The following is a 27,375-nucleotide window of genomic DNA, read 5'->3' as shown; positions in this document are numbered from 1 at the left end:
CTATGACAATGTGAGGAGCTGAGTTTAATCCCCCAGAGCCAGTATTAAAGCCATGCATGCCTGTGTGCATTCATCATCCCAGTGCTGGAAAAGTAGAGTAAAAATGTTAGGGTTTATTGGCCAGAGCAGCCGACTAACCAATCAGAGTAGCCAGCTAGCCAGTCAGTGAGCTCTAGGTTCTGAGAGAAACCCTATCTCAAACATAAAGTGGAGGTTGGTTGAAGAAAACACTCAGTATTGACCGTGTGTGTGTGTGTGTGTGTGTGTGTGTGTGGGTGGGTGGGTGGGTGTGGGTGTGTGTGTGGCTGTGTGTGGCTGTGTGTGGCTGTGTGTCTGTGTGTGTGTCTGTGTGCCTTTGTGTGTACATGTACGTGTCTCTGTGTGTATGTATGTGCGTGTGTATGTCTCTATGCATATGTATATCTCTGTATGTGTATATGTGTGCATGTGTGTGTGAGAGTGTGTATGTGTATGTCTCTGTGTGTGTGTGTGCTGTGTGTGTGAGAGTGTATACATGTGTTTCTCTGTATATGTGTGAGGCTGTGTCTTATGTGTGTGTGTCTCTATGTATGCCTATATATTTTGTGTGTGAATGTGTACATGTGTGTGTGTCTGTGTATTGTGCATGTGTGTATCTCTGTGTCTGTGTGCATGTGTATGTCTCTGTGTATGTGTGTGCATTGTGTGTCTGTGTGAGAGTGTGTGCATGTGTGTATCTGTGTGTGCGTGTGAGCATGTGTCTGTGTGTGTGCATGTGTGTACTTACACACACAGCCTTCCTGCTCCCACTGTCTCTGTGGCATTCTTTGTCTCACATATTCCCTTCCACTTGTGCTATGACCTCCTTTAAAACCTCTTTTTCCTGCCTAGGTTCCTTATTCACTCTCACTTGCACACATGTGTTTGACAGTTACATGCTAGGATCTGCACATGAGAAAGTTTTTTCCTGCTAACCACACTAAATAGTTCCATCCATTTTCTTGGAACTTTCATAACTTCATTTTACCTTAATACAAATCCATGGTACATATATTGCCACATTTTCACTGTCCTCCGTTATGTGACAGACATCTTCCATGACTCTGCTTCCCGGCCATTGCATTAAGAGCTGTACTGAACACGGATGTGTGTGTGTCTCTGTAGTGTCCTTTAGGTATCTGCCTAGGAGTGTTACAGCTGGGGCGTGTGACAGCTCCATTCAGTTTTGTGAGAAGTCTTTACATTGATTATCACGGTGGGGATGCTAATTTACACTGCTACCAGCACTGTACAGTGCTTCCTCTTTGCCCAGACCTCCTTGTAAGGGCTATGCAGTGTAACATTTGTTCTCGTGAGTGTCGTCATTCTTACTGGGGCAAGTCAGAAGCCCAAAGTAGTTTGAATTTCATTTCTGTAATTGCTAGAGATGTTGTGAACATTTTAACTTATTTGCTATCAGCCTTTCTTTGATTACTGTCTGTTTGATTATTGGCCCATGTTTTACTCGGCAGTTGACAGTTTGAGGTGTTTAATTTTTGTGGTTCATTTTATACTCTAGATATTAACCTCTAATCTGAAGTAATGCTGATAAAGCTTTTCTTCCATCCTATTGGCTGTCAGTTCATTCTGCTGGCAGTTTCTTCTGCTCTGCAGAAGCTTCTAATTTCACGAAATCCTACTTGTCACTTCTGGGGCCTGTTATCTGTGTTACTGTCTCAGAAACTGTTGCCTGTAACTTTGTCCTGAAGCATTTTCCTCTAGCAGTTTTCAACATTTCTATATGAGATTTTGGTTTAGTTTGAAATTTTGGTTTAGTCTGAAATAAAAAATCAAATGGGTTCAATATCTGTTACTTGTGAATAGAAATATGACTTAGTCCTAAATAAATACTGACCTCTGCTAAACTTAGCGTTTTCTAAATCAGGAGAGAGGAGTGTCCACTCACTGACAAGCAAGAAAGTATTGTACTAATCTTCATTATTGAGACACAAATTTTAGTTCTTGAAGTGTCCAAATTTGTTCATAATTTTGTCTTCTGAAGCCACCCAGAATAATATATCCTTTCCATCCCCATGTTGGGATAGCTATTCCTACATGATGACCACCTGTCACTGTGCTGCTGACAAGCAACCTCTAAGTTCTCCCTGGACAACTTTCCCCCCAGAATCCTCAGCATTCAGGAAGAAGCTTGTCTTTTAGATGCCATTCTCCTCTGGATTATATGCAAGTGGTTTCATTTTGAGATGCAAACATTAAAAGCGATTCCCTTATGTTGTCTCATACATAGAGACTGATCTTTGCTCTTTCCTTCCTTCCTTCTTTCTTTCTTTTTTCTTTCTTTCTTTCTTATTAAATGTCTTTGTGGCCCTCAATTTCCTTCCTCCCCATGATGCCTTACTATTTGTGGGTACTACTTAGCTATATGCCTCTGTTCCTTTCCCTGAAAATATAAATACTGCCCAGTGCCTAATTTTCTTTTCTCATGCCTTATATTGACTTTGTCCCATATTTAAACTCTCTATTGAGGCATGTGGATTTCCTTAAATCGGTGGCATTTTTACAGCAATCAATTATCCTTTGTAATTAGTCCTCAATTACAAACCCCTGTTCTTTCTCATTAAAGACCAGACCAAGAATGTGCCTCTCATGGGCAGGTGCAGCAGATCTCTTACTTAGCTGCAATTTGCCAGTCTGCAGATCAAGGCTTCAGAGCACATTTACTGAGAGGCACAATTTGAGGTATTAGTGCTTTTTCAGCAAAGACAGCTGGTCTCTCTGTTCTGAGCCCTCCTGGCAATAAAGGACTGAACACTGCTTTCCTCTGAACTTTTACTCTGGGTTTCCTAGTGTCTGCCAGATACAAAGAACATTGGTTTGTGAACGAAAAGGTAGAGAGGGGACAGATGTCATACATCTTTAAAATCCCAGGCCTCACTGAGCTCTTTCTCTTAGCTCCCAGGTAGCTTAGTGACTTAGTCATTCTGGAGTTGTAAAGCAAAGCTAATGGTCCTTTCCGGTTACTCCTAGCTACGCTAAGGTTTTAGAACTTAGCCCTTCGGTGTGTCCCCTTTATTGGTTGATGTTATTTGTTGCTGTTACAAATGTGATTTTCTACTTTATTGGACAGTTTCCCTAAAAAATATACATGTTACTAGTTCATGTACTGCATGCTTAAAATTTCAGATGAATGGAAACAGGGCATTTGAGGAGAGCGTGCCCCTTTAGAAGCATAATTTAAAATTCTACTCAGCAGCCCTTTGGAGATGTAAATTGAGGGAGCTGCTCTCCTTTTGGACAGCTTAATGATCTGTAGTTAATAGTAAGAGGCTGATGGGCAAATGCAGCACAGCTGGCCTTAAGTTAGTCTTTCTCAGCTCTCCAAATGTCGTAGGATTAGAGCCATCAAGACCCAGAATTCAGACAGAAGTAAAAGCACAAAGAGTGTGCAGTGGGCTGTCAGTGTGACCCAACTGCCTGGATCCCTATATATTCTACCTCCTAGAACTCCAGAGGAAGAATGCTGGACTTAGGGTCAACTTTTTCCTATTTGATGCATACAATGTCACTAAATTTGTGAGAAAGTAAGTATAGTTTCTTGAAACTATACAGGGGAGCAAGAGCAGAAAGAGATTTTAAGGTGTGTGTGTGTGTGTGTGTATGTGTGTGTTGTGTGTGTGTATGTGTTGTGTGTGTGTTTGTGTGTGTATGTGTGTGTATGTGTGTTTGTGTGTGTATGTGTATGGTATGTGTGTTTGTGTGTGTGTGTATGTGTGTGTTTGTGTGTGTGTGTGTGTGTGTGTGTGTGTGTGTTGGGGGGTAATAGAATACATGTGATGTGAAAGCAGAAGAAGAGCACCGGAAAAGAAAGGGAAAGAATCAGAGTGGAACAGAAGACAGGAGAGAAGACGAGAAGAGATGGATCAAGGAAAACAAAATACGCAGGAGAATGTCACAGTGAAACTCATTAGTTTGTATGCTGATAAAAAAAATCAGAAGAAAACAAGGAAGGAAGGAAGGAAGGTAGGAAGGAAGGAAGGAAGGTAGGAAGGAAGGAAGGAAAGAAAGAAAGAAAGAAAGAAAGAAAGAAAGAAAGAAAGAAAGAAAGAAAGAAAGAAAGAAAGAAAGAAAGAAAGAAAGAAAGAAGTCAAGCAGGCAACCTTTGTGTTGGCATGCACACGCGTGTGCGTGCGTGTGTGTGTGTGTGTGTGTGCGCGCGCGCGCACACACACACACACACACACACACACACACACACACGGGAGAGAAAGAGATTGGTTCAGTTACTTTGTGCTGGGACCTCACATCCACACTCATATTCTCAATCTGTTTTTATAGTTCTTCAAGAAACTCAAGTAAATTCAACAAAAATAACAACAATAACTAAAGCAACCCCACTCAAAAATGACCAAAGTACTTGAATAAACATTTCATGGAAGAAACTGTAGAGAGGGCCAAGAAGCACATCAAAAGCACAGAGAGTTACCATCATGTCTACTAGAAGACTGTTCTCAAGAGCTTGAAAAACACATGCCAAACTTCAGGAGGTTAAGGCAATAGAATCACTTGAAACCAAAGAATTGAGTATAGCCTGGGCAACACAGGAAGATCCTGTCTGAAAAAAAAAAAAAAACAACAGCAGAAATCATAAACATTGTGAGGGTGTGGAGAAAGGACAACCTTTGTGTGCTGTTGATAGGTGTGTAAAATTAGCACAGTAGCAGTAGAATGCAGTATGGCAGTGTCTCAGAAGTTTAAAATTATATTAACCATACAGTCCAGTAATTCTGCCTTTAGCAACTGAAAACAGCATCTTAAAGAAGGATCTGTGCACGTGTGCTTCTAGCAGAACTATCCACAGTAGCCAAAGGCAGAAGCAGACGACTGTCCACGGCAGGAAGAGCACATAAAGTACATCGAGTGCTGTGCCTAAAATAGTCCAGTTGATAGAAACAGAGACCAGGCAGACGTTGTCAGTAGTGAGTTACTATTTACTGAAGAATTTTGGATTTATACTATAAAAGAGTTCTGGGAAGCAGAGGGTGATAATTGTACCACATCTGAAAATAGTTAAGAACACAGAAATGGTTATTTTACAGAGGTGGTTAACATGCTACTTAAGGTACACAGTTAAGTGCTACACCACAACATTTTAAAAACCATGAGTGATTAACAGCTGTGACCACTTCAAACTATAATAACAACCAATCTGGGAAGATATATCTGTGAGTGCAATAGTGGCATGAATGTTACGGAGGTAAACGGCTGGTTTCTAGTTGGATTTAAAGCATGCTCTACAGCAGGAAATACATGCCTGGCCACTGACCAAGAACCCATGACTGGGGAGCTCACTGGCCCCAAAGCTAAACCCACTACTATTTATTTTTTTCCTAAGTTGACACAGCAGCATACTCCCCTCCAAACCCCTGCCTCTACACCCATTGAGTACTGTCGCTCTCAGATCCCATCAGAGAACTTTCTATGTTCAGGAAACAGTGGTTAACACAAAACTCAGAACTAGTCAAAGTACCCTGTGGAGGGTTTGTCCACACACAGTGCATCTATATCCTATCCCTCCCACAAGCCTTGGAGCCTAACATGGAAGTGGGTGAGGATGGAAAGAATGTAAGAACCAGAGATCAGGGAGGACCAGATGGAAGTGTCTTCTGTACATGACAACTGCACTCACAAACTCACAGAAGCTATAGTTGCCTGCACGGAACCCATACAAGATAAGGCCAATCCACATTCTGTAATAGACTGTGGAAGGGCTCAGAGACTCCATCCCTAGGTAAGGACCTATTGAAAATGATGGCTACGTGGAAGCAAGGGCAACTGTTCTTTAAGGGGATGGTCCACTGGCAGGAATGGCTTCGTTCCTATGAGTATGTGGGTAGCACAAACTGAATTCAGTGACTTATACAGAAGGAGAAGGAGGAGGAGGAAAAGGAGGAAGAGGAGGAAGAGGAGGAAGAGGAGGAGGAAGAGGAGAAGAAGGGAAAAGAAAAAGAAGAGATGAAGTCAGGGAGAGGATAGAGGCAAATATAAAAATATATTGTATGCATATATGAAATTTTTAAAGAATTAATAAAATAGTATATATTTATTTTAAAACATAATAAATAGGAAGGCTAGAGACATAGCTGAGAAGAGCATTAGCTGCTCTTCTGGAGAACTTTGGTTTGATTCACAACATCTGCATGGGAGCACACTATTTTCTGTATCTCTAATCACTGTGGATCCAATGCCCTCTTCTGGCCTTTGTGGCACCCAAATGGTACACAGACATACGTGCAGGCAAAACACTTACATACATAAAAATAAATTGATTAAAATTTGAAACTGCATGTATAATAACTAAAACAACATAAACCCAGAGTGAGTGAGCAGGTTGTCTTCTGAGAAGCCCAGACATCAAAGGAGCAAACAGGAAAGGAAGACGAAGCAAATCCAGCAGAGAAGGTGGATCTTGTCTTTCATAAAGAACTAATCAGAATGCGCTTCATTTTTCTTCACAGAGTCACTTTTCTCTCAAGAAGGGAGCTGCAGCCTTAGGGATCGGAACAGACAGCGTGATTCTGATTAAATGCGACGAGAGGTGAGCACTGACCCCTCCCCCACAGGGACCTCTTTATCTTCAAAGAGGCAGCACCTGCTGGACAGCAAAGTTGCTTCAGTCTGAGACAAGGTCACACAGTTTCTTGGGAGCACGGACTCCAGGCAGTTCCAAATGTTGTTCCTTGAAACCATGGAGCCTTGCACAATTCCTGGAGGAATTGGAATCTTTGTTAAATCAATCAAGAATGCTCTCACTAGCCGGTGTAGAGGGGCATTTATCACCTGGGCACATTAGCAGCAGGCATCTGAAGCAGAGACTGGTATGGAGGCAGTACTTAGCAGCATGGATGATGTAAACTTCCTGAAGTAAATGATGCTCCATCAACTCAACAGTTTCGGGCCTCAACCAAAGGGTTCTCTTGGGGAAAGTCTGTCTTAATTGGCACCGAGGAGTCAGAGCTTTCTAGGAAATAGGTATGATACTATTTGGGGTCGGAGGTAGCCCTCAAAAGCATTTTTTAGGCAGATCGTGTAAAGTACAACTGACTGACAAATTTGGATCTTATGAAAAAAGTCATATTCAAACTATTCACTAAGTTAAAAGGAAGTGGGTCAATGAGACATTTATTGGTCCAAAGGTGTTTATCAGATAGCTGTGCTCTATTTGTCACCTGGCTCTGACAGCAAGGGGTATAAGTGGGAAGATGCTGTAGATCAGGAGACAGTTGTATGGTTGGATGTTTAGTGCAGGCTGTATTGTGGCTGGGATTGTGGGCTTACCCTTATTTTTCAACAAAAGGTTCACAATTAGAAGGGGCCATTCTAGTGAAGGAAATCAGAGTGTACCTTCAGAAGGATGGATCCACAGCCACACATGGAGGAAGATCCCCACAGCTGTCCTCTGATTGACTTTCACGGGAATTAGCTTTGGTGATCTCTTTAAAGCAAAACTCACTCCTTAGTTGAAACCATAAAGGGGAGCTGCCACACATATTCTATTTAAGCTTTTGTTTGATTGGACTTTGTTCTCCTGAGCTGAAAAGTCAAAACCCGTTTTGTTTATATATACTCAAATAAAAGTAGAGTAAGATAGGGTGATAAAAAAACTCCAGTTCATCACTTATTTATTAATGGAAATTACCATAACTGAAAATTATTTTTATGTGTAAAAATGAATCGAAAAAGTAACATGTAAAGTAAGTCCTTTACTCACCAACCTAAATTCAAGAGTTTTCTTTCCTTGTTAGTACAAAATTTAATATTCTCAGTGCGAGGGCTACTGAATTTTTATTCATGTGTCATTGGGTTTATTCTTTTTCTCAAAGTTGGTATAATCTCACTTGAAAGTAATAGTCAATTACTTAAATTTGATTTAATGGAGTCCAAATTAGTAGCATGTTCATATGTCTTAAGGACATTAATATTTAGGGGAAAATATATGTGGATAGAGCTGAGTTTTTCAGAGTTAGAATAGGCCATTGGAAAAAAGATGTTTCTCAAAGATTTAATTAAAAGGAAAAGAAATGTGTACTATGTGGATAATAACTTGGAAGGGTACAGAATTCACACATGATCAAAATGGACCCTGTAAGTGACTTGTTTGGCTTCAGTGCAGTGTCAGGCACGATGTCCGTGGTTACAGATGATACAAATGCCACAGCACAAGCAGCCATCGATGAGAAGGGAAGTACTACGACAGGGGAGTCACACAGTGGGCTGAACACACCTAATTGCACCTCTAGAGGAAGGGTGGGGGAGTTAGATGGATAAAGAGGAACAGAAAGAATGTTCCAGGTAGGAACACATCCAGAGCACATCCCAAGCAGGAGTCACATAAAAACTCAGGGTAGAAGGATGTGGTCACAATGTCCTTGTCAAGAAAGAACTTGTAAGCCATTTTAAGCTGACTTTCCGTTGAAATCACAGAATGTCCCTGAGGTGTCCGGAGCAGGGAGGCAACATTATAGCTCTGTTTGAAGGATCATCTTAATGTGGATTGTGTGTGGGATAGAAGATAGATGTTGGTGGCTATAGTAGCAATGTGAACACAGGGTGGTAAACAATGGGAAGACTGCATGGACCTGGAACACAGGCATCCAGGCTGAGAGGTGGGTCAAAGATGGATGTCCTCAGCTTGGGTGGCTTGGATGAGGCACTCTGGCTAAGCAGAGGAGTTGTGGAGACACAGAGATGTTGAGTTTCTAAGACATCGTGGGAGAGTAATAAGTAGCGGTGACACAGGTGAGCTCTGGAGACAGAAGAAGCCAGGGAACAATGGGCTAAGGAAGGAACCCAGGAGAGAAACAGCCAAGAAAGAAGAGCCAGGGGTGGTCAGAGGAGGAGAGAAAGGGCAAAGTCAAGGGCCACGAGAGTTCCTAGAGGCAGAAGCTAGTCAACATGCATGCTGAAGCCAAAGCACAACCTCACGTATTGTTTTCCTGGGTACTGTTTGCCCATTTTTTGAGACAGATCTCTCATTAGCCAGGAACTCACTGGTTAGTCTAGGCTGTCTGAGGGCCCCCCTTCCCCACAGCCACTGCAGCCACCACTGCCACCAGCGTGGTGACAACCACCCAGCCCTGGGGTTAAATAGCTCTTCACTCTCCTTCAGTCTGGAGCCTTTCCTACACTGTCATTTGCCTTTCTTGGGATGATATTTTTTTCTTTCCTGCTTTAATTTCTTGTATTTCTGTCTCATTCTGATGCCCAGGCTGGCCTCCCCGCCTCAGGCTCCCAAGCACTGGGATCACAGGTGTGCTCGAGAATTGTCAGATTCTATTTCTGAAGGGCTAGTTAATTTATTTGGATTTTCTGATTTTTTTTTCCTCATGATTCAATTCAAGGGAGTTTGTCTGGAGCAGGGCTTCAGGCAAAGCATGTCTTTCTCCTTGAAAGCACATCAGGAGATTGGGCTCACTATTAATAACGTCAACTGTAAATATTCTGAAATAAGGGTACTCTCTTTGTCATGAGTACATGATTTGAAGAGTGCATGCTGTGTGTCCTGTAGCATTCAGCCACTAGCTAGCTGAGCATCCATTTCTACTTCTAATTTGAATTGTTTGGCGAATTGTTCATTTTCTAACTCCATCCTCTCTTGTTTATTTGTCAGTTCCTGCTGTTCTATGGGAAGGAGGCTCACTCTGTTTCTTCTGTGTCTTCTCTTTCTCTCTCTCTTGCTCTGTCACCTGCATGGACTCATGGCTACTTTCAGAAACTAATTCTCTCGTTTCTGCCTCCCACTCCTTCTCTTCCATTTCCCCATCTCTTTTTCTTTTCCCTTCAGACTTTCTTCCCGTTATCTCAATAGCCAGTAATTTGCTGTGTCTGCGCAGGAGAGAAGCCTGGCAAAGACAAGTGATACCTGTTTGGCACATTTGGTAGAAGGGGTCACTGGCTGCACCCGGCTCAGGCAGCAAGACTCCTATTGAGATTCTCTGACTGATGTTGTTGGAACACAAATTAACTACTAGTGCTTTGTACACATTTTTGCTGTTTTTAAAAACACTCCCCCAGCTTTTGAGATCACGGCTCCCTGCACTTGTTAAAGCACCACACTTTGTCACACAATTTACTAAAACGACCGAAAGTGTAAATAACCTGGGGTCATTAAACTCTTTTGTTAAATTAACTGAATTGCAGCCAAGGCTACAACTGAGAATGCTAATGACCTTCAGAACCCTGGGGAGCACCCACATGCACGGTAACAGGACAGACCAGCAAGAAACACTGAACCAGTTATTACAGAGCAGAGCTGGGAAGCCCAAGCATCCAGTTCCCTCCAAATATCTATGCAGAGAAAACAGGGGCACTCGTGATGTCCTACATGAGGAAGTTACAAAATAGTAACAGGCAAATCTCATTGCTTATTGCAAGTAGTCACAGTCCACCTGCTGTGTGCAACTGATCTAATTAATTCATCCAATTAGAACACAAAGTAGTTTATTGCCTCACATGTACCCTTACGGAAACAGTGTTATTATGGTATGTGACCACACAAGCAATCATATAAAACATTATGGCGAGCTGTCCTTTCTCATTTAGCGTATACCAAAGCCACAGACGCTATGCCCAAGGTCACATGGTTGCTAAGTGAGAATCAGGACTCACAAGGGAACTACTAACTTTCACCAGTTAAGAAAACTACTTCCTCTCTCTCTCATCATTATTATAGTCAAATGCGTGGCGCCATCCCAGCTGCGTCTCGTGTACATTTTAGTGGTGTCCAGTGCTCACACTGTAAAACCACCATAATGAAAACTGAAAACATGCCCATCAGACAACCACCCATCACTCTCTTCCCCATGCCTGCCAACTACCACTTACTTTTATTGTATATTCTCTATATGTGGATTTGGTAGAGAATTCTGTTGCTCTTGGTCCCTACTCGTCAAAGTAGGATCACCCACTGACTTTTTGTGAGATGTCTCAGCATAATGTCCTGAAGGGTTGTCCATGTTTATATCTTGGAATATCCTCCTTTTCAGGGGTAAATAATATCCCATTGTATACATGTATACCACATTTGTTGATCCTTTTTAGTTTGGGATATATAAATCCATTAGCTCTGTGGATAAATGTATCCCTAAGTATTTTATTATTTTCAATTGAAATGAATTGTCTTCTTATTTTCTCATTTAGATAGCTCATTGCTGGCATAGAGGATTCCAGTGATTTTTTTTTCCTCTTGCGTATTTTGGTATCTAGCAACCTTACTGAATTCAACAGTATGCTGAACAACAGTACTTTGAACAACGTACGTCTAAACAACTTTTTGGTGGGGTCTTTAGAGTTTTCTCTCCGTACAATCCTGTCCTCTGAGAACAGAAACCTTCACTTTCTGTCAGACTTGGCTGTGTTTTACTTCCTTGCCTTGCCTTGTCTCTGGCTGGGAGCAGTGCTGTGTTTGCTTGGAGAGAGGAGACTTGTCATCCTTGCCTTGTTTCTGACCCTAAGCTTCCAGTTTACAGCACTGAGTGCAATGTGCTGACTTTTTTCTATACCTAATTCATTGGGAGTTCTTACCACAAAGGGATAGTGACGCTTGTCAAAGGCTGTTCCTGCAGCTATGGGGATGCTCATGTGTTAGTGACTTTTTTTTACAAAAAACAATCGTTACAGGTTTTGTCTTAACCAAGATAGCTCACAAATAATGGAGACTGGACTATTATTTTTATTTACATCTTTAATGCACAACACCTGAGCAGTATTAATCTATTTTAAACTTCTAAAATAATCTGACTACCTCTTGCATTTTATGACTTTCTCCACTCTAGGTGTTTTCCCCTGGTCTTTTCTGATCTCTCTCCCCATGGCTGAATCCCAGCTTTCTCTCCCTCCCTCTCTCCCTTCCTCTCCTTTCTTGGAAGAAGTCTATCCAGTTCTCTCCCCTGCTCAGCAATTAGCTAATCAGCTCCTTATTGATCAATCAGGGAATAATAGGTAGCAATATTCACACAACATTGAGACAGGAGATTCAAAGAATGAGGACTGTAAAAATGGGGGCACAGAAATCAGCATTTGAATAATTCAAGGACAATTTTTACACAGTGCACAATTACATGCCTACAGTCATGTTTTTGTCTTTCATTCTGCTGAGATATGGTGTGTCGTGCTTTCTGATTTGCGTATGTTGACACACTCTGTATCACAAGGATCCATCACAGTCGGCTGTGTTATCAGATCCTTCTGAAATATTGCTGTGTTGCGCTCGCTGTGCTCCCTTCAAGATTCTTTCATCGGTTACTGTCCTGCAGGTTTCTTTCCTTGTGATGTCTTTTCCTTATTTCCACATCGAGGTAATTTTGACCTTACAGAGAGAATTTGAAAGAGTAATTCCTCCCTTATACAGAAGATTGTAGATATTGTTAGTAATTATTATTTAAATGTTTGATGCAACTCACTAGTAAAGCCAATAGGGTGTGAAGGTGATGGTAATTTTTTTATTGTTGATTTAATCTCTTGTAAATTCTTGGACTCTCATTACCTAAAGAAGAATGTTCACAAAATCAACTTTTTTAAAGAGTGTTATTGTATTGTTCTTAAATTTAATGGACGAGTATATAGGGTATTACATTTTGGGTATAATATTGGCACTTACTTTGAGGTAGATGATTTTAATTATGTCACCAAAGTGCCCTAGTTTTCTTAAATTACCAGAAATTTCTTCTTTTTCTCTTCTCACTTTCTCTGCCACCTCCCTCCACCTCCCTTTCTTCCTTCTCTAGAATAGATGTTGTTGTCTTTCATAGCTAGGTGTGCTGGCACATGCCTGGAATTTCCCAACACTTGGGAAACTGAGGCAGGTGCAGGCCAACATAGTGAATCCCTCTCTCAAGAGGAAAAAATTGCCTTTCGTACATCAGTTAGAGCACCACTGCGGTTTCTTCACTTTGACCTATTGCAAAGATGACATACACTGAGATGCTAACAGTTCCTGCCTCCACACACCTGTAACAAATTCTACTTGGCTCTGGTAGAGCTCTAGTGTTTGTTTGTTTTCAAAGATGTCCTGATTTCTTGGAGACTTTGTAATATTATTTATAAAATGTTTCCATATTTAACAGAACCAGCAAGGTTCAAAAAATGAATTCCATCCTTTTCTCTATGAATTTTAACCCATTGTTAACCATGGTAGACTTGCTAAGGTTCTCCCCCAAACCCAAGCCTGGTGGTATTGGGGTGACTGCTTGGAGCATTTTGAGACAGAGTCTCTCACTGAACCTGGATTCACCTTTTTTTCTTTTTCTTATTTATCTGTTATCTGGGTTTTTTGTTTGTTTGTTTTTATTTTTTGGTTTTTTGTTTTGGATAGGGGGGTCAGGCCAGTAACCCTCTTCCTACCTGCCTCTACAGGAGTTAGAAAGCTGGGCAGGAGGGATCTGAACTCAGTGGCCAGTGCTCTTCGTACCCACTGGGCTATCTCCACACTCCTCAAGATTTCTATGTATCCTTGAGTCAATCCTTAACATTTACATTTGCCTAAGAAAGAATAGTGCATTTCCTCAAGAATTTTAAAGTTAACCTAAATTCACACACAGAGCACACTTTATACATTCAGAGATTGTTCACAGCCTCCTTTCTCACCAGAGGTACTGACACTTCTCTTGTTACTCTTGTGTTTGTCAACAGTCTTCCACTTTCTATCAAAGTGACCCAGCTTCTGAGGTCAAGAGCTTGGTCTGCTCTGACCTCACACTGACAACAGCACCTTTCCTTCCTCCGCGCCATCTCAGGCTGCCTCCTCAGGCTGCCTCCTCAGGCTGCCTCCTTACCCTCTTCTGTTATCTGGATGCTTTTCTACCTTCTGTCTGATTTCAAAACAGTTGGGCAAAACATTTTCTTCTATGGATGATTTGGAAGATGCTTTTTATTTTTATACAGAATAGTCTCATTTTTTTCTCTAAAAATTTTCACTTTTTTTTTATTTTCCTTTGGGTTTTTTTTTTTTTGGTTTGTTTTTGTGTTTTAGATATTTACTTTATTTATAGATCAAATGTTATCCACTTTCCTCATTTCACCTCTGAAAAACCCCTATCCTACCGCCCTCCCCCTACTCACCAACCCACCCACTCCCGCTTCCCTGTCCTGGCATTCCTCCATACTGGGGCATCAAGCCTTCTCAGGACCAAGGGCCTCCCCTTCCTTTGATGTCCAACAAGGCCATCCTTGCTACATATGCAGCTAGAGCCATGGAACCCTCCATATGTACTCTTTGGTTGGTGGTTTAGTCCCCGGGAGCTCTGGGGGTACTGGTTGGTTTATATGGTTGTTTTTCCTATGGGACTGCAAGTTCCTTTAGCTTCTTGTGTCCTTTCTCTAGTTTCTCCATTGGGGACCTTGTGCTCAGTCCAATGGTTAGCTGGGAGCACCTACCTCTGTATTTTGTATTTTATGGTGTTTATGCTTCCCACCCCATTTAGTCCTCATAGAAAACTCAAGGCAAGCACTCCTGTTTTAAAAATGAATAAAAGAAAAACCTTATCGCTTCTAATATGGCTAGTTAGACTTGGATCTGGGATAGAATCCAATTCTTCTATCCTCAGCTATCCTTTATCTGCAAAGTAAGCAGTGATAATTCTCTGGCATGGTTGGCTTGGAACATGTGAGAAAGCATAGCACAGTGAATGCTTCCAAGCCTTGCTATTCATCACCTCTACCAGAGGCACTGCAACATCGGTAACAATTTTTGTGAGTCCTCTCTTCCCACATGAATGTTCTGGACAAAACCGTGCCCATTTCCTAATAATTAAAGAAAATCTGGTAGAAATGTTTCAGTTTCTGAAGGACTGTAAGCATCACTACTCAGCACCTTCTATGTGACGATCTAGAAGCCTACATAGAGATATGCCCTCTCTCTATTAATGAGATCCATGTATAGATACATCCTGTCCATTACAACCTCCATGTAGGAGGGTGGTTTTCACCTTTGAGTGCACAGATACACAGGCATGAACCACAGACCACAGTCCATAAAGACTTAATCTAGCTGGTATCTTACCACAAAGAGTTTCCTAACTGACTAATGTCTTTCTGGGATTTTTACCCAGGGAACTTTGTATCTGACACTACAGTGTGACTTTCTGAAGTTTTTTATCAAAAACTTCAATAAGAAATCGTCATACCAGACCCTCAGCTTGTTCACGGTCCCTCACCCAGATGGCAGTGCCTTCCTCCGCACTTAAGGCTGGCACCAGTGCTTACTGTGAGGCCGCCAGCTTTTGGATGTGTGAATGTCAAAGGCATTTATCATATATAGATCCTGGTTAGGCCTGGTAGACCAGGCATAGAGGATGCAAAGCTGCCCTACAGAGCCTCTTATGTACTACACAGTGCTTATCTGGAAAGGCTAGACTCCAGACAGGCAGCTATGAACCCTCAGAAAAGCCTGCTGGTGGCCACCCAATGTTCTCTGGCCCCGCAGCATATGGGCAGGCAGAGGGTGTCTATGCCACATCTGGAGCCCCTGCTGCTTGCTGCCTGATAGCCATAAGGGCTCTGAACTATGGATCCCATGGAAAGCCTTTAGCTGGCTTGTTACTTTATTACAGTGATACCCAGGCTGAGCGTACATTTCTAAAGCAATATTTCTCTACATGTGAGCCTGGGTCTATCTGCATCATAATCATCTGGGCACATGTTAGAAATGAAGCTTCTTACATATTTGTCTATTATTTCCCTCCCATGTTAGCATAGGAGAAGCCCTGGAGTATAAACTATTCTGGCACCTTGCACAGCAAATCATAAAATAATATCTGCACATCATAAGCGCTTATAAATATTTTTCAATAACTTAGTCCTTCTACTCTATACTAACCTACTGATTCAAAATTCCTAAGATGGAAGCCAAGTAATACACATTTTAAAGTAGTTTTTGTGTGGCTTTTAGGTGTGCTACATATTAGGCATTGGTGTACCAAAGCAATCCATTTAATTCTAGGATCAAAAAAAAAAAAAAAAAGAAAAAAAGAAAAGGTCCTTACATCAGCTGTGTTCAGGCAGCCATATTGTTGAGATTTCAAGGTGTATGTTCTCTGTCATGCCTAAAGGACAGTGTCTATCAATAGGACACCTAAGCCTCTGGCCCTCACAATGGCTCTGTCACCTCTTCTGAGATTTCCCTGAAGTCTTGGGTGTAGTGGTGGCGTGGTAGGTACATCTGCTGGAATTGGTCATGGTCACTTTTTCTCTGCACTTTCCTGGTTGTAGATCTCAGCAATAGTTCCATCTATGGCAACAAGAAACTTCTTGATGATAAGTCTTTATGTTATCATAAAAACAATGATAAGTCTTATGTCCACATCCCCAATATTAATGTCTGTCTGATCAGACATTAATATTCTCAGATTCCACTTTGAAAATGTAATAGGAAGTGAATTCTGCATTCACTGCTGCTTCCCAGACAGGCTTAGCTGGTAATTCTGATTCTTGAAAGCAGGATGTTATTAGGAAAGAATGCAACCTGTCCTCAGTTTTCTTCAAGGGTGTGGCCACTGGAAGACTGTCTATGGGCCCCTGTAGATGGGCTCTCATCCATTCACATACAGCACAAAGTAGATTCAGTGGGTTAAGAAAACTAGATGTGTGCATAAAGTTTTGAGGGTAAATGGTGATGGTGAAGACAGGATAAGATGTGGAGGGAAGATGATAGGGGTGGATTTTATCAAAGCACATTAACTATTAGTACCGAATTCTCAGACAATTAAAAAGAAGAATCTAACCTTTCTAAATAGTCTTACTAATCAGAATGTCCCTTTATGTTTGTCCTAGAAGCTTTATGTTTATTTTTTGTTGTAATCCATGACTTTTGGCAGAGGGGTGGTTGCTGCCCCTCTCAGCCTTCTCCTCCACACTTGCTAAATGAAATAAGACTGGAGCCACACCTGGAGGTCATTCCCAGGTCTAATGTGCCCTTGGCCGCTCAGTGACAGCTGACTGGTTTATAGGTAGCAAAATAACCTGATGTAATGTGATGAGTAAATACAGCTTATCAATCCACCCAAGACTCTCCAAGCTTGTGGCAAGCAGAGAAGTCTAAGAGATGTGTAGCCAGTCTCTAAGAGTTTTCTTTGAAGTTCCATGTTTTCATACAAAAACACCACAGCAATGTTAACTTACTTGAAACTTTCTTTAAGAGAGAAATACATTGCCACACTTTCCTCTGAAGTTTGAGCAGTTTGATGGGATCAAGGTAGAACATTCTGTGATCCAAGACACAGTTTCATCAATGGTGGGTCACAACCCTATTCAGGGTCACTTACCAGTGGTGGTGGGGGTCATGAAAAATCTCACAACAGTAAAAGATTTATGACTATGCAATGAGCAAACATTAATTCAAAATCAACTTGAAGTGATTCTAAGATGTTTCTGGCAGTACCCAGTCATGTGTGTATGCTGCACCTTTGCTGCAGACTTGGCTCTGAACACTGTAACAAGCACACTTTGTTCAGTGCATGCATGCATGCTACACAGTACCAGCAACCATTACCTGCAACAACCTGGTTAAGATGTAAGCTATGAATTGCTGTGCTTTCACTGCGCCTACAAAATTTTCTGTTGCTATAGAAACTCAAAGGTTTAATGACAGAAAACAAAGACTTTTAATGGGTACTTTTGTCATACTTCACCATATAAATATCAGATTAGTGTGTCATTGGATTATATATTGGAATGATTAATTTTCTTTTAAATTGCCATTATAAGCATATTTATCAGCTCTGGAAAATCCTGAAGATGATCTACATCCTAGAGCATAAAGTATTCAGCCAAGGTTTAATTCTTTGTGTAAAATTAAGCGTGTACATGTATCACAATAGTAGGTGTGTTTGCTTTCTTTGTTAACAAATGGTAAAATTATATGCATGCCAAAAACTAATGTAAGTTCTGGGCTAAGCAAATAGTTCAGACTACAGTACTTATCTTTCAAACACAAAGTCATGAGTTCAACCCCCCCCCCCCCCCCCAGAACTCACGTTTAAAAAGCTAGGCCTAGTGGTGAGATTAAGACAAGTGAATTGCCTGTGGCTTGCTGGCCAATCAGCCTAGCCTACTTGGTGAGTTTCAGACCAGTAAAAGATTCCACCTCGAAAGAAAATATGGCCTATGGCTGGAATCTGAGAACCAGCCTCCACAGACATGTATACACACAAACTTGTATGCCTGTAAACATGTCCACCTGTATACACATGAGCAGGTAGGCACAGGCATACACCTATGCAAACAAGATAAGTTTATTTGATTTATTATCAGTAAGTGTTTACTTGGTACCTGCTCTATATCTGTGTAGCCAGAATTATAGACAAATGTCTCAGTCAAAGGAGACTATGAATAGGAAAAGGAATGTTTCAGAAGGTTGGTCTAGGACAGCTTGAATAAAGAATATTACTGGGTTTGTCTAAGAATTTCATGAATTCATTGTTTCTAATGGCTGAATAGTACTCCATTGTGTATATATACCATATTTTCTGTATCCATTCCTCTATTGAGGGACATCTGGGTTGTTTCCAGCTTCTGGCTATTATAAATAGGGCTTCTATGAACATAGTAGAACATGTATTCTTATTACATGCTGGGGAATCCTCTGGGTATATGCCCAGGAGTGGTATAATGGGGTCCTCTGGAAGTATCATTCCCAGTTTTCTGAGGAAATGCCAGACTGATTTCCAGAGTGGTAGTACCAGCTTGCAATCCCAATTGAAACATAAATAAAGGATATATCGAATAAATTTCTAAAAAGTGAAAAAAAAGAATATTCCTGGGAATCTATAAAGAATGGGAAAAATAGGATGTGAGATGATTGTGGAAGCCCCTTCCCAGCCCCATTTTCCTCCTTCATTTGGGTCTCACAAGAGTCTGGACATTGTGACATTCTGGACTTGAGGATTTGCTCTTCATACCAATATACGTGTAATGATTTTTGCTAAATTTCAACTGACACCCCAGTCCCTAGTAACTTATCCATTACTGTTGACTAAGTAATTACATATGAATTACATTGCTCTAGCAGAGCCTCCTAGGCCAGTGGTTCTCAAAGCGTTGAGGTTTAATGTCTGCTGTACATTCCAACTATTTTGGCATGCTTCTTTTTCAAATCTGTAATGAATTTGGTAGGAAAATGTCACTGACATATTCTTTATAGAATTTTCAGATTTTTGTAAAGACTAAAGAAAGGTTAGAGAATAAGTCTGTATTAAAATCACTTATTTTTGGAAAGATACCCAGCGGTATGATAAAGTAACCAGTGGTCACTATGTGTTTTGGGAAAGAAACGGCGTCAGAATTCAATGATACCTCTCCTTCTCCTGTCTTTATATCTAACAGATTATCATAGTAAGTAAGGAAATATGATATCTCTGTCCTTTAAGAAAGATATCTATGGGAAACAACACGATTATTTCTTCCTCTTGTGTTTTTCTGAGTGTTTGAAATTTGAGTCCTGGGGTTTGGCTTGCTTTATGTTTTCATATTTGTGGGTACATGGGTGGTTTGGGGCCCCACATTTTCATCCACATGTCTCACAATGAATTTTCTCTTCTTAAAAGCTACATATCCACCCACTGGAAGATTTGAAGTGAAAATTTGTTCTGAATTTCTTTTTCATTACTAAATTGCCTTGTTCCCAAAAAGGACTGTTTCAATTTAATCAAAAGGATGAGTTTTAACAGACTGTGGGCAAAGAAGGGGATTATGTGACCATTTTACCAAAACATGGTGATGTCATGTATCTCCCAAACAATGTGGAGCAATAGTCACGTGTCCTATAGGGAGATAAATACACTTGTTTCTGTCCCTGGTGACAGCCAGTGAACTATCTTAATTGGGCACTATTTAATGATATGAGTTGGTGCCAACCATCTTGAGACTTCATATGCTGTAAAGACAGTAAAGCAAACTAGTCCAGATAAACCAACATATATTTCTTTTTTCTTAGAGGGAAAATGATCCCATCTGATCTTGAAAGAAGAATCATTGAAGTCAAACAGAAAGTAAGTGATCTTTGACTCATAGCAATGTGCATGGAAAGAAACGTGTGTGTGTGTGTGTGTGTGTGTGTGTGTGTGTGTGTGTGTGTGTAAAGTATATGTGTATGCATATATGCATTTTATAAAAGTTTAAGTTGTAGAGTGGATATTTATACAGGGATGAGGATCCAAAGCCTCCTTATGTGCTAAGCTTGGCACTAAGCAGACACGTATATGAACAACCCTCCTCATAGCTAAGAACTAGCATGCTCATGCAGCATGTGAGTGATGGTCACATGGAGATTTGAAAAGACCATATTAAACCATACAGCTGATTCTGAAGGCACAAATTTACAACTCTGTTAAAACTAACAAGACCATTCTGGTGGTCAGGGCCATTCTAGTGGACAAGACCATTCTGGTGGTGTAACTCAGTCAGTAGAGTGCTTCTTTGACTTGCAAAAGGCCCAGGGTTTGGTCATAAGGAAAGTGTGGTTGAGGCAGAAGGATCGGAAGTTCAAAGTCATCCTCAGTAACATGTGAAGTTTGAGGCCATTGTAGAAGATCCTTTGTATTTTTGAGACCCTGTCTCAAAAATACAAAGTAAAATAACAATATGCATCAAAAAATAGGCCCTTGGATCTTTCACAAGCCAGAGACTGATTTTAGAATTCTGTTAAGCTGAGCACTGTTACATGTGCTCAGTAGTAATTATTTATTTTTCACATGACTCTTTTTTCTCCTGCAGCTTTCATGTATTAGAAAGGTACCTCATAACATGAACAATAAGATTAAACTTTTGCTGCCCCCTAAGGACAAATCCTGACATCAGGGTCTATAATCCAACAGGGCAATGAATGAGGACAGCGATCAAGATACTGATTCTATCTGTGACTTTCTTCTACCCTCCTGTAGCCATTTCTTACTATTTAAATCAATTTTCATGTTGCCATGGCTTGGAAAATGGTTAGCCCCGTGGGAGGCCTTCCCCTCTAAGACCCTGAATAAGTCACCTGAGCTATTCCACATAGGAGCATGGACTGGCAGAGTCCCTCTTTCCTCCACCTGCCCAGGCTAAGGGAGGAGTTAAACTCAGGTGCCTGGATGTGAAGAATACCAGAAAATGAGCTAGGGAAAAAGATCAGTCAGTCTACCTAGAGTGTGCAAATGACTAGGGGACATCACTGGAAATCTCCAGTGCTGCTAACTACCGTTGTCATGGAGCAGCTGTCAGGGGCAGCTAGAGGACACTTCAGAATCTTGGAGGAGTCATTTGGTTTAGCCAATCTGGAGTGTTGACAACTCTTCTGATGATTAAGGCAATGCATACGGCAGGGGAGAGTTTCCATATCTTCAGTCAGCTCACTAAAAGAAGCCTCAACTCCTAGTGTGGTACCCGTGCCTGTAGTTCTAGCACTCGGGAGGCTGAGCTGGGAGTATTGTCACCTACTGAGGCCACTCTACATACTGAGTTCCAGTGAAACTGGTCTACATAGCAAGACCTTGTCTCAAAAATTAAATGAGTAACTAAGTGCACAGCCCTGTTTTTACACAATTGTGGCTTTCTTGATTTTGTAGGGATTTGTTCCTTTCCTGGTGAGTGCCACAGCTGGAACCACCGTGTATGGGGCCTTTGATCCTCTCTTGGCTGTAGCTGACATCTGCAAAAAGTATAAGATCTGGATGCACGTGGATGTAAGTAAGCCTTGGCAACTACCCATCAAACACCTTTGCACATTTCTTAGATCAAACTCATGGAATATGATTTGCATTCTCTCTCTCTCTCTCTCTCTCTCTCTCTCTCTCTCTCTCTCTCTCTCTCTCTCTCTTTCTCATTATATTTAGAGTGGTGGCATCTCAGATTTTAAGGATTTCAGAGGCATATAACTTACACAGTGTGTGATATTGGCTGGAAACAGCTCGAGATTGATTATGCATTAAGGTTCCCAACATGAAAATATTCTCCACATAGCCAGTATTTGAGCTCAATTCATTGATCCATAACATCCCTGAATAAAAATCACCCACACACAGAGTCACACATACTTAGTCTCCCTTGTAGGTATAGTCAGAATTTACATTTGTAACAAAAGTCCATAGGACTATAAAATTCAACTTCAGGTTAGAAAATCATGTGTTCAGTGGAAGAAACAGGCTTGATGACTTAAAATCAGGAAATGTGGATTACCATATTTCCAATATGTTAGCTTCGTGAACTAAGAAGCTGAACTGTACTTGAGATGTTTTAACATAAGGCACCAAAATATGAAGGACATACACTTCCATTTTCAATAAAAACATATCTACTTTTACAAGACTGGAGGAATTTAGATTGCACATGTTTTTTTGGTGTGGCTTCAAGATCAGTGGTCATTTGCAATGTTGTTGCTAATGATGCACAATGTGATAAAATATTTGTGATAAACAACCCATCGCCAATCATTACCAACTAAGCACAGTGTTTAATTCAGCTGATCTTTTTGACTTTTCTTTCCTTTTTTGTTGTTGTGGTGATGTCTTCTCCCTGTAAGTTGTTACACATCCAGGTGCAAACTCTTTATGCTATTGCAAGCTAAAATTGCAGATTGTGTTTGCATGGGCCATTCTGCCCTTCAGCATGGAACCTGTTCAATGGCTCCCTAGTCAATCTTATCCACTCCAACTGTGGCAACCATAGGCTTTCTCATTCTAGAACATGGGGCTTCCCAAGGGATGGCTTTAAAACCACAGCAAGGAGTGGGGAAGCTGTCTTTTTCCAGCTCATGTAGACTAGGGTAATGTGTCACCAATTTGGTTCCATAATTATAAAGATATAATGTATAATTGTAAGAGAGAACCAGAGACTTCAACCTTGAAATTGAAAGCCCTCACATTAGAAGATAGTCCACTCCCTTACTCAACATGGAGCTATGCAAGTCGTCTTGATAGGACGGCATTCCCACCAATATGAAAGACACCAAACTAGAAATCTAGGCCATAAAAAGGTGTTACATTCTTCCTCATCTGTTTTGCTTTTTCAGGCTGCTTGGGGTGGAGGGTTGCTGATGTCCCGGAAACACAAGTGGAAGCTGAGTGGTGTAGAGAGGTACGTGTCATTTCCTAGTCTGTAACGCAGAGTGTTAAAAAACTACATAAAAGAAAATGGCACTCAACTTCTCAGGAAGTCTTGGAATGCCAACAAGCCCACTCTGCCTGTACTTATGAGCCTTGCCTAAGCCTACGTGGGAAAAAAGTAACCCATGGAGAATGTCTTTCAAAATTGGGGTTTGCCTCTAGAGTTCATTCCATCCATCTTTGAATCAAACGCCATGATTTTAAAACCTGTAGGCTGTCCACATTTTTCTAGAGCGAAAATTTATTGCTTTCGTGTTACCATAAGAATAGTATTCATAGCTTTAAAGAAAGCAGTACATAGTTTCATCAAAGTAGGTAAGCACCTTGTCATTTGTAATACTGGAAGTTACCTTTGGGGTTAGATAGAGCCAGCTGAGTAAGAAATGGCGGTGACTTCATTTTCCTGACTTCATTCCCCCATGATGCTTTCTGACATAGCTGGGATTGATACAGTAAGTAGCGTTCATTTGGGGCTGGTGCAGCAGACCATTGAGAAAGGCTGCAGAACACAAAGAAAGTAATATTTGATTAGCATAATAAGCATATGGAGGTCCAAGGCGGGAAATGCAGACTGCAAAATATGGCCTCTGGCTGTGCTTCTGCAACGCATGCAAAGGGTGACCAGTTTTCCCATTACAGCAAGTCAGTCAGGGCAGCTACAGTTGTGAGTTCTGACACTCCAGACAACAGAGAAAGCCTTAATTCTTCAAAGGCTGCCAACTGCCTACTGCGCCCTGCCAAGCAGCCAGATACTGCCCAGGAAAAGCTTCACCCTGGCTCTGCCCCTAGACATCTTGGCACAAGTTCCATGTCAGGACGGGAGAAGAGACTTTGGGAGCTTGGGAGCATCTGTCAGCACACAGAGAGAGCGGACCAGAAAGGATCTGTGTGATACCCGGCCTGTTCACAGGCACAGAACTCATGAGTGTTGATATGGGAGAGAAGGAGGCTGAGGATCGAGCTGAGAGTGTCCTGTTGAATTAGCAGAAATAAGCCTGGGGGAAAGTCAGGACAGAGCAGCCAAGCCCCCATGTTGTGGAATGACTGTCCCTGAGTCTGCTGCCAGGAGCCCTGGCTGGAACCCAACAGGGTTAAGTCACTAGCATGATCCCTGTTCTGACTTCAAGGCTCATGGGTGAGGGGAGATAATGGCACGTGAACTTCCACCTAAGTTTAGCTAGGACCCTAGTACCATATACGCCTACCCAGAATTGAAGTTGTGTGCTTTCAGAAGTGGCCAGTGCACAATACCTTCTGTTCTCTGTTTCTGACTGACAGAAAGTATAACCATGTTTTATACCACCTTTAATGCCTCCTCACGCTGCAAGCGCAGAGACCCATGGAGCACCCCCCACCACCACCATCACTTGAAAGCTCGCTAAATTACCTACCTGGAGCCTCAGAAAAACAAACACCCACACGCTTTTATACTAAAGACTATTATTTGAGAGGAAAGCTCTGAGTATTCATCTTGGAACATGGAGTCCTTTGTGTTCTTGCTGCCACAATTCTCAAAAACCAGGTTACAGCTAAATTTGCCCAGTGTAATAGCCAAGGATGGAATACTCAGAAATAAGGACACTGCCCTGTCGTGTTCTGTGAGCACAATGTTGATGGTAACCATCCTGGAGTTTCTTAGCATGATGCGCCCTCTCTTTGGTGAAGAAGATCACAGAACTGTCAGAAATTGCTGGGGCACAATTGTGTGTGGGCTTAAGCTTAGGAAAGAAGTGTACCTAAATTGGAGAAATAAATTTTCTGTAAGCATCACAAGCTAAAGCTTATGGCTTACTCTAGAGGAAAAGGAAATTCGTGATCCATTGCTTCTCTGGGGGTTCAAGGCATTCCTGAGTGACATTCACGGTGTAATGGCAAAGCATTATCCAGCATCCTGTTTGGGAACAAACCCAATCCTTCAGGTGACTCTCTTTCTTGCTAGCACTGCCTTTCCCAGAGCCAGCATAGCCAAGAAAGCCTGCTAGGGCCTAAATACTCCAGAGCATGACTGACACTGTAAGCCAACTCTTCAGTCCTTCTTCGGGGGCAGGGTGGGGGGGATTTAATGATTCTCTGAGGGTTGTAGTAAAACGGAAGAAGCAGCAGCATTTCCCTTTGATCCTACGCGATAGCCAAGGCAAGCCTTCTGATAAGGAAGATGGAGGAAGAAATGGTCCTTCTAGATCTCATAATTTCAGGCAACACGTGCCAGGCATCAGCTCTGGAGCTTGGCATCATACAGTGATGGGCAGAAAGGAAAGAAGGGGATGCCCTCTGGAGAACAGAGATGCTTGGTAAATGTCCTTGAAAAAAGTTGAATTCAGTCTGATTGGAGGGTAGGGTATATTGTGGCCTGTGTAGAGATAGGGCAGAAAAGTTGTAGAAATACAGAAATCCTGTACATGGAGTTGGCAGAATATCTTCCCCAAATACTAATCTCCCAGGGGTGCTGTCCAGATGCCATGGATATCCTTTAAACATGGCTGTCCAGATGCCATGGACATCCTTTAAACATGGCTGTCCAGATGCTATGGACAGCATTTAAACATCTGTCCAGATGCCATGGACCCCTGAGCTGGATTGTTCATTGGCTTAAATAAGATCCCAGGTACAATAAGTACCATCATTCATCATTTCTTCCTAAGGATCTCACACCCTGATTGGAGAGTTAAGGGAGCAGCAAGCTAAGGGACTGTGGACACAGCTGCTATGGGCTGTTTCACTGCCTTCCTTCCTTCTCTGGGTTCTTTATACAAAGCACCATGGTAAGCATTAGCTTTCTAAATGAATATGGAATTCTTGTGGAAGCAGTTGCTTTCTCTGGGCACTGAAGGGAGAGGTTGGAGTAGTGCAGTGGGAGTGAGGTGGAGATGCTAAAGGAACGTGAATAAGGTTGCAGAGACACTTTAAGAATTAGGATCTAGGGACAAATAAAATTAAAACAAGTGAAGTCAAGAAGAGAAAGTAGCAGGACAGGCCCAAGAGCAGAGTAGACCATTGAGAGACCAAGAAGCAATCTGTGTAATGGAGACAGTAAAGGAAGGGAAGGCACACAGGCTGAACACAGGCCACCCTGAGGCATCGCTAGTCATGACCCCATGTCATGGGAAAGGGGGTGCTGGCAATTTAGGAACAAGAGAGACCGGGACTGTAATCAAAACTGTAAAATAATCCCAATGCCAAGGATGGGGGTGGGTTGGGCTAAGACTACCCAGACTAAGCTAATTGTAATGATTATTAAAGAAATATGAACCATGGTCATAATGCAGTGTAAGTCCTTGAGCTGTGCCGTTTAGTGCCACAGTTACTGAAGGAACATAGCTATGCATAGGAATGAAGACAAGTTGTATTGAGAACTTGGCCGTAAGGTAGGTATGAGAAACCATGCTCATAACCCCAGGACTCAGGAGGCTGAGGGTAACAACTTTGCATCCTCATAGGCTTTGTAGGAAGGACCTATTTCAAGGAGGGAAAAAAAAGAGAGGAGAGAAGGGAAGGACAGGGAGGAGAAAATAGCAGAACCTCTCCTGTATGGGCCACACTGCTCAGAACACATAGCATCAGGTTAGAGGAGCGATGGTCTCGGAGGAACAGCAGAAGCCTCTGGAGGGACATGTGAGAAGGACAAATACCATCAAAGAAAGGACAGACAATCAATGCAGTAATGATTCCTCACAAAGGCCACTGTGACAAAGTAAGAAGTAGGGACAATAGAAGCTCAAAGGTGACTCTTTCAGTGATCTGGTCAACAGTGATTAAAGACAGGACGCTGAATTGTGACCTCTGTCACCCTAAGGGCCCTGAGACCACCATACAGGCTTATGTATGCTTTCACTGGAGGTGCTGAGAAGGGAAAGATTGAAGGTTGTTCGCCATCCCTCTCTGTGAACAATGGAAGGCTACCATTCCGGAGATGGGGGATCATCCTGGAGCATGGGAAAAGGACGGCAAACTGGAAGCTCTGAGGGTCAGAACCTCAGTAGTCTGATCCTGATGTGGGATGCCACCCTCTCATGTGATTGTCTTTTAGGGCCAACTCTGTGACATGGAATCCTCACAAGATGATGGGTGTCCCCTTGCAGTGTTCTGCTCTCCTGGTTAGAGAGGAGGTAAGCTTTCCCTGACTCCGGTGCCAGTCCAGGGGCAGATCTAACTTCTCACACAGTTGGTGTTTTCTGCTGAGGTCCAGATGCTCATGCTTCCTACAGGGAGCCCTGCTGACCTCTCTTTGGAGAGAAAGGATCTGATGCGTAGAGGGAAGAGGAAAATT

General features: G+C 41.9%; 1 protein-coding gene across 1 annotated transcript in view; it reads left to right on the top strand.

The window, feature by feature from the left end:
* Positions 1 to 27,375, top strand: part of Gad2 (glutamate decarboxylase 2) — a 60,439-nt gene that overhangs the window by 18,862 nt on the left and 14,202 nt on the right. Inside the window, exons 8-12 of the mRNA XM_052156986.1 lie at positions 6,495 to 6,574; positions 19,964 to 20,018; positions 21,573 to 21,689; positions 23,015 to 23,079; positions 27,136 to 27,214. Of these exons, the coding sequence (XP_052012946.1) occupies positions 6,495 to 6,574; positions 19,964 to 20,018; positions 21,573 to 21,689; positions 23,015 to 23,079; positions 27,136 to 27,214 (396 nt within the window). The remainder of the gene's footprint in view (positions 1 to 6,494; positions 6,575 to 19,963; positions 20,019 to 21,572; positions 21,690 to 23,014; positions 23,080 to 27,135; positions 27,215 to 27,375) is intronic.

This window comes from Apodemus sylvaticus, chromosome 14, assembly GCF_947179515.1.
Source record: "Apodemus sylvaticus chromosome 14, mApoSyl1.1, whole genome shotgun sequence".
NCBI classification, from domain to species: domain Eukaryota; kingdom Metazoa; phylum Chordata; class Mammalia; order Rodentia; family Muridae; genus Apodemus; species Apodemus sylvaticus.
The sequence above is the reverse complement of the archived record's forward strand: the minus strand, read 5'-3'. Positions and strand labels throughout refer to the sequence as shown.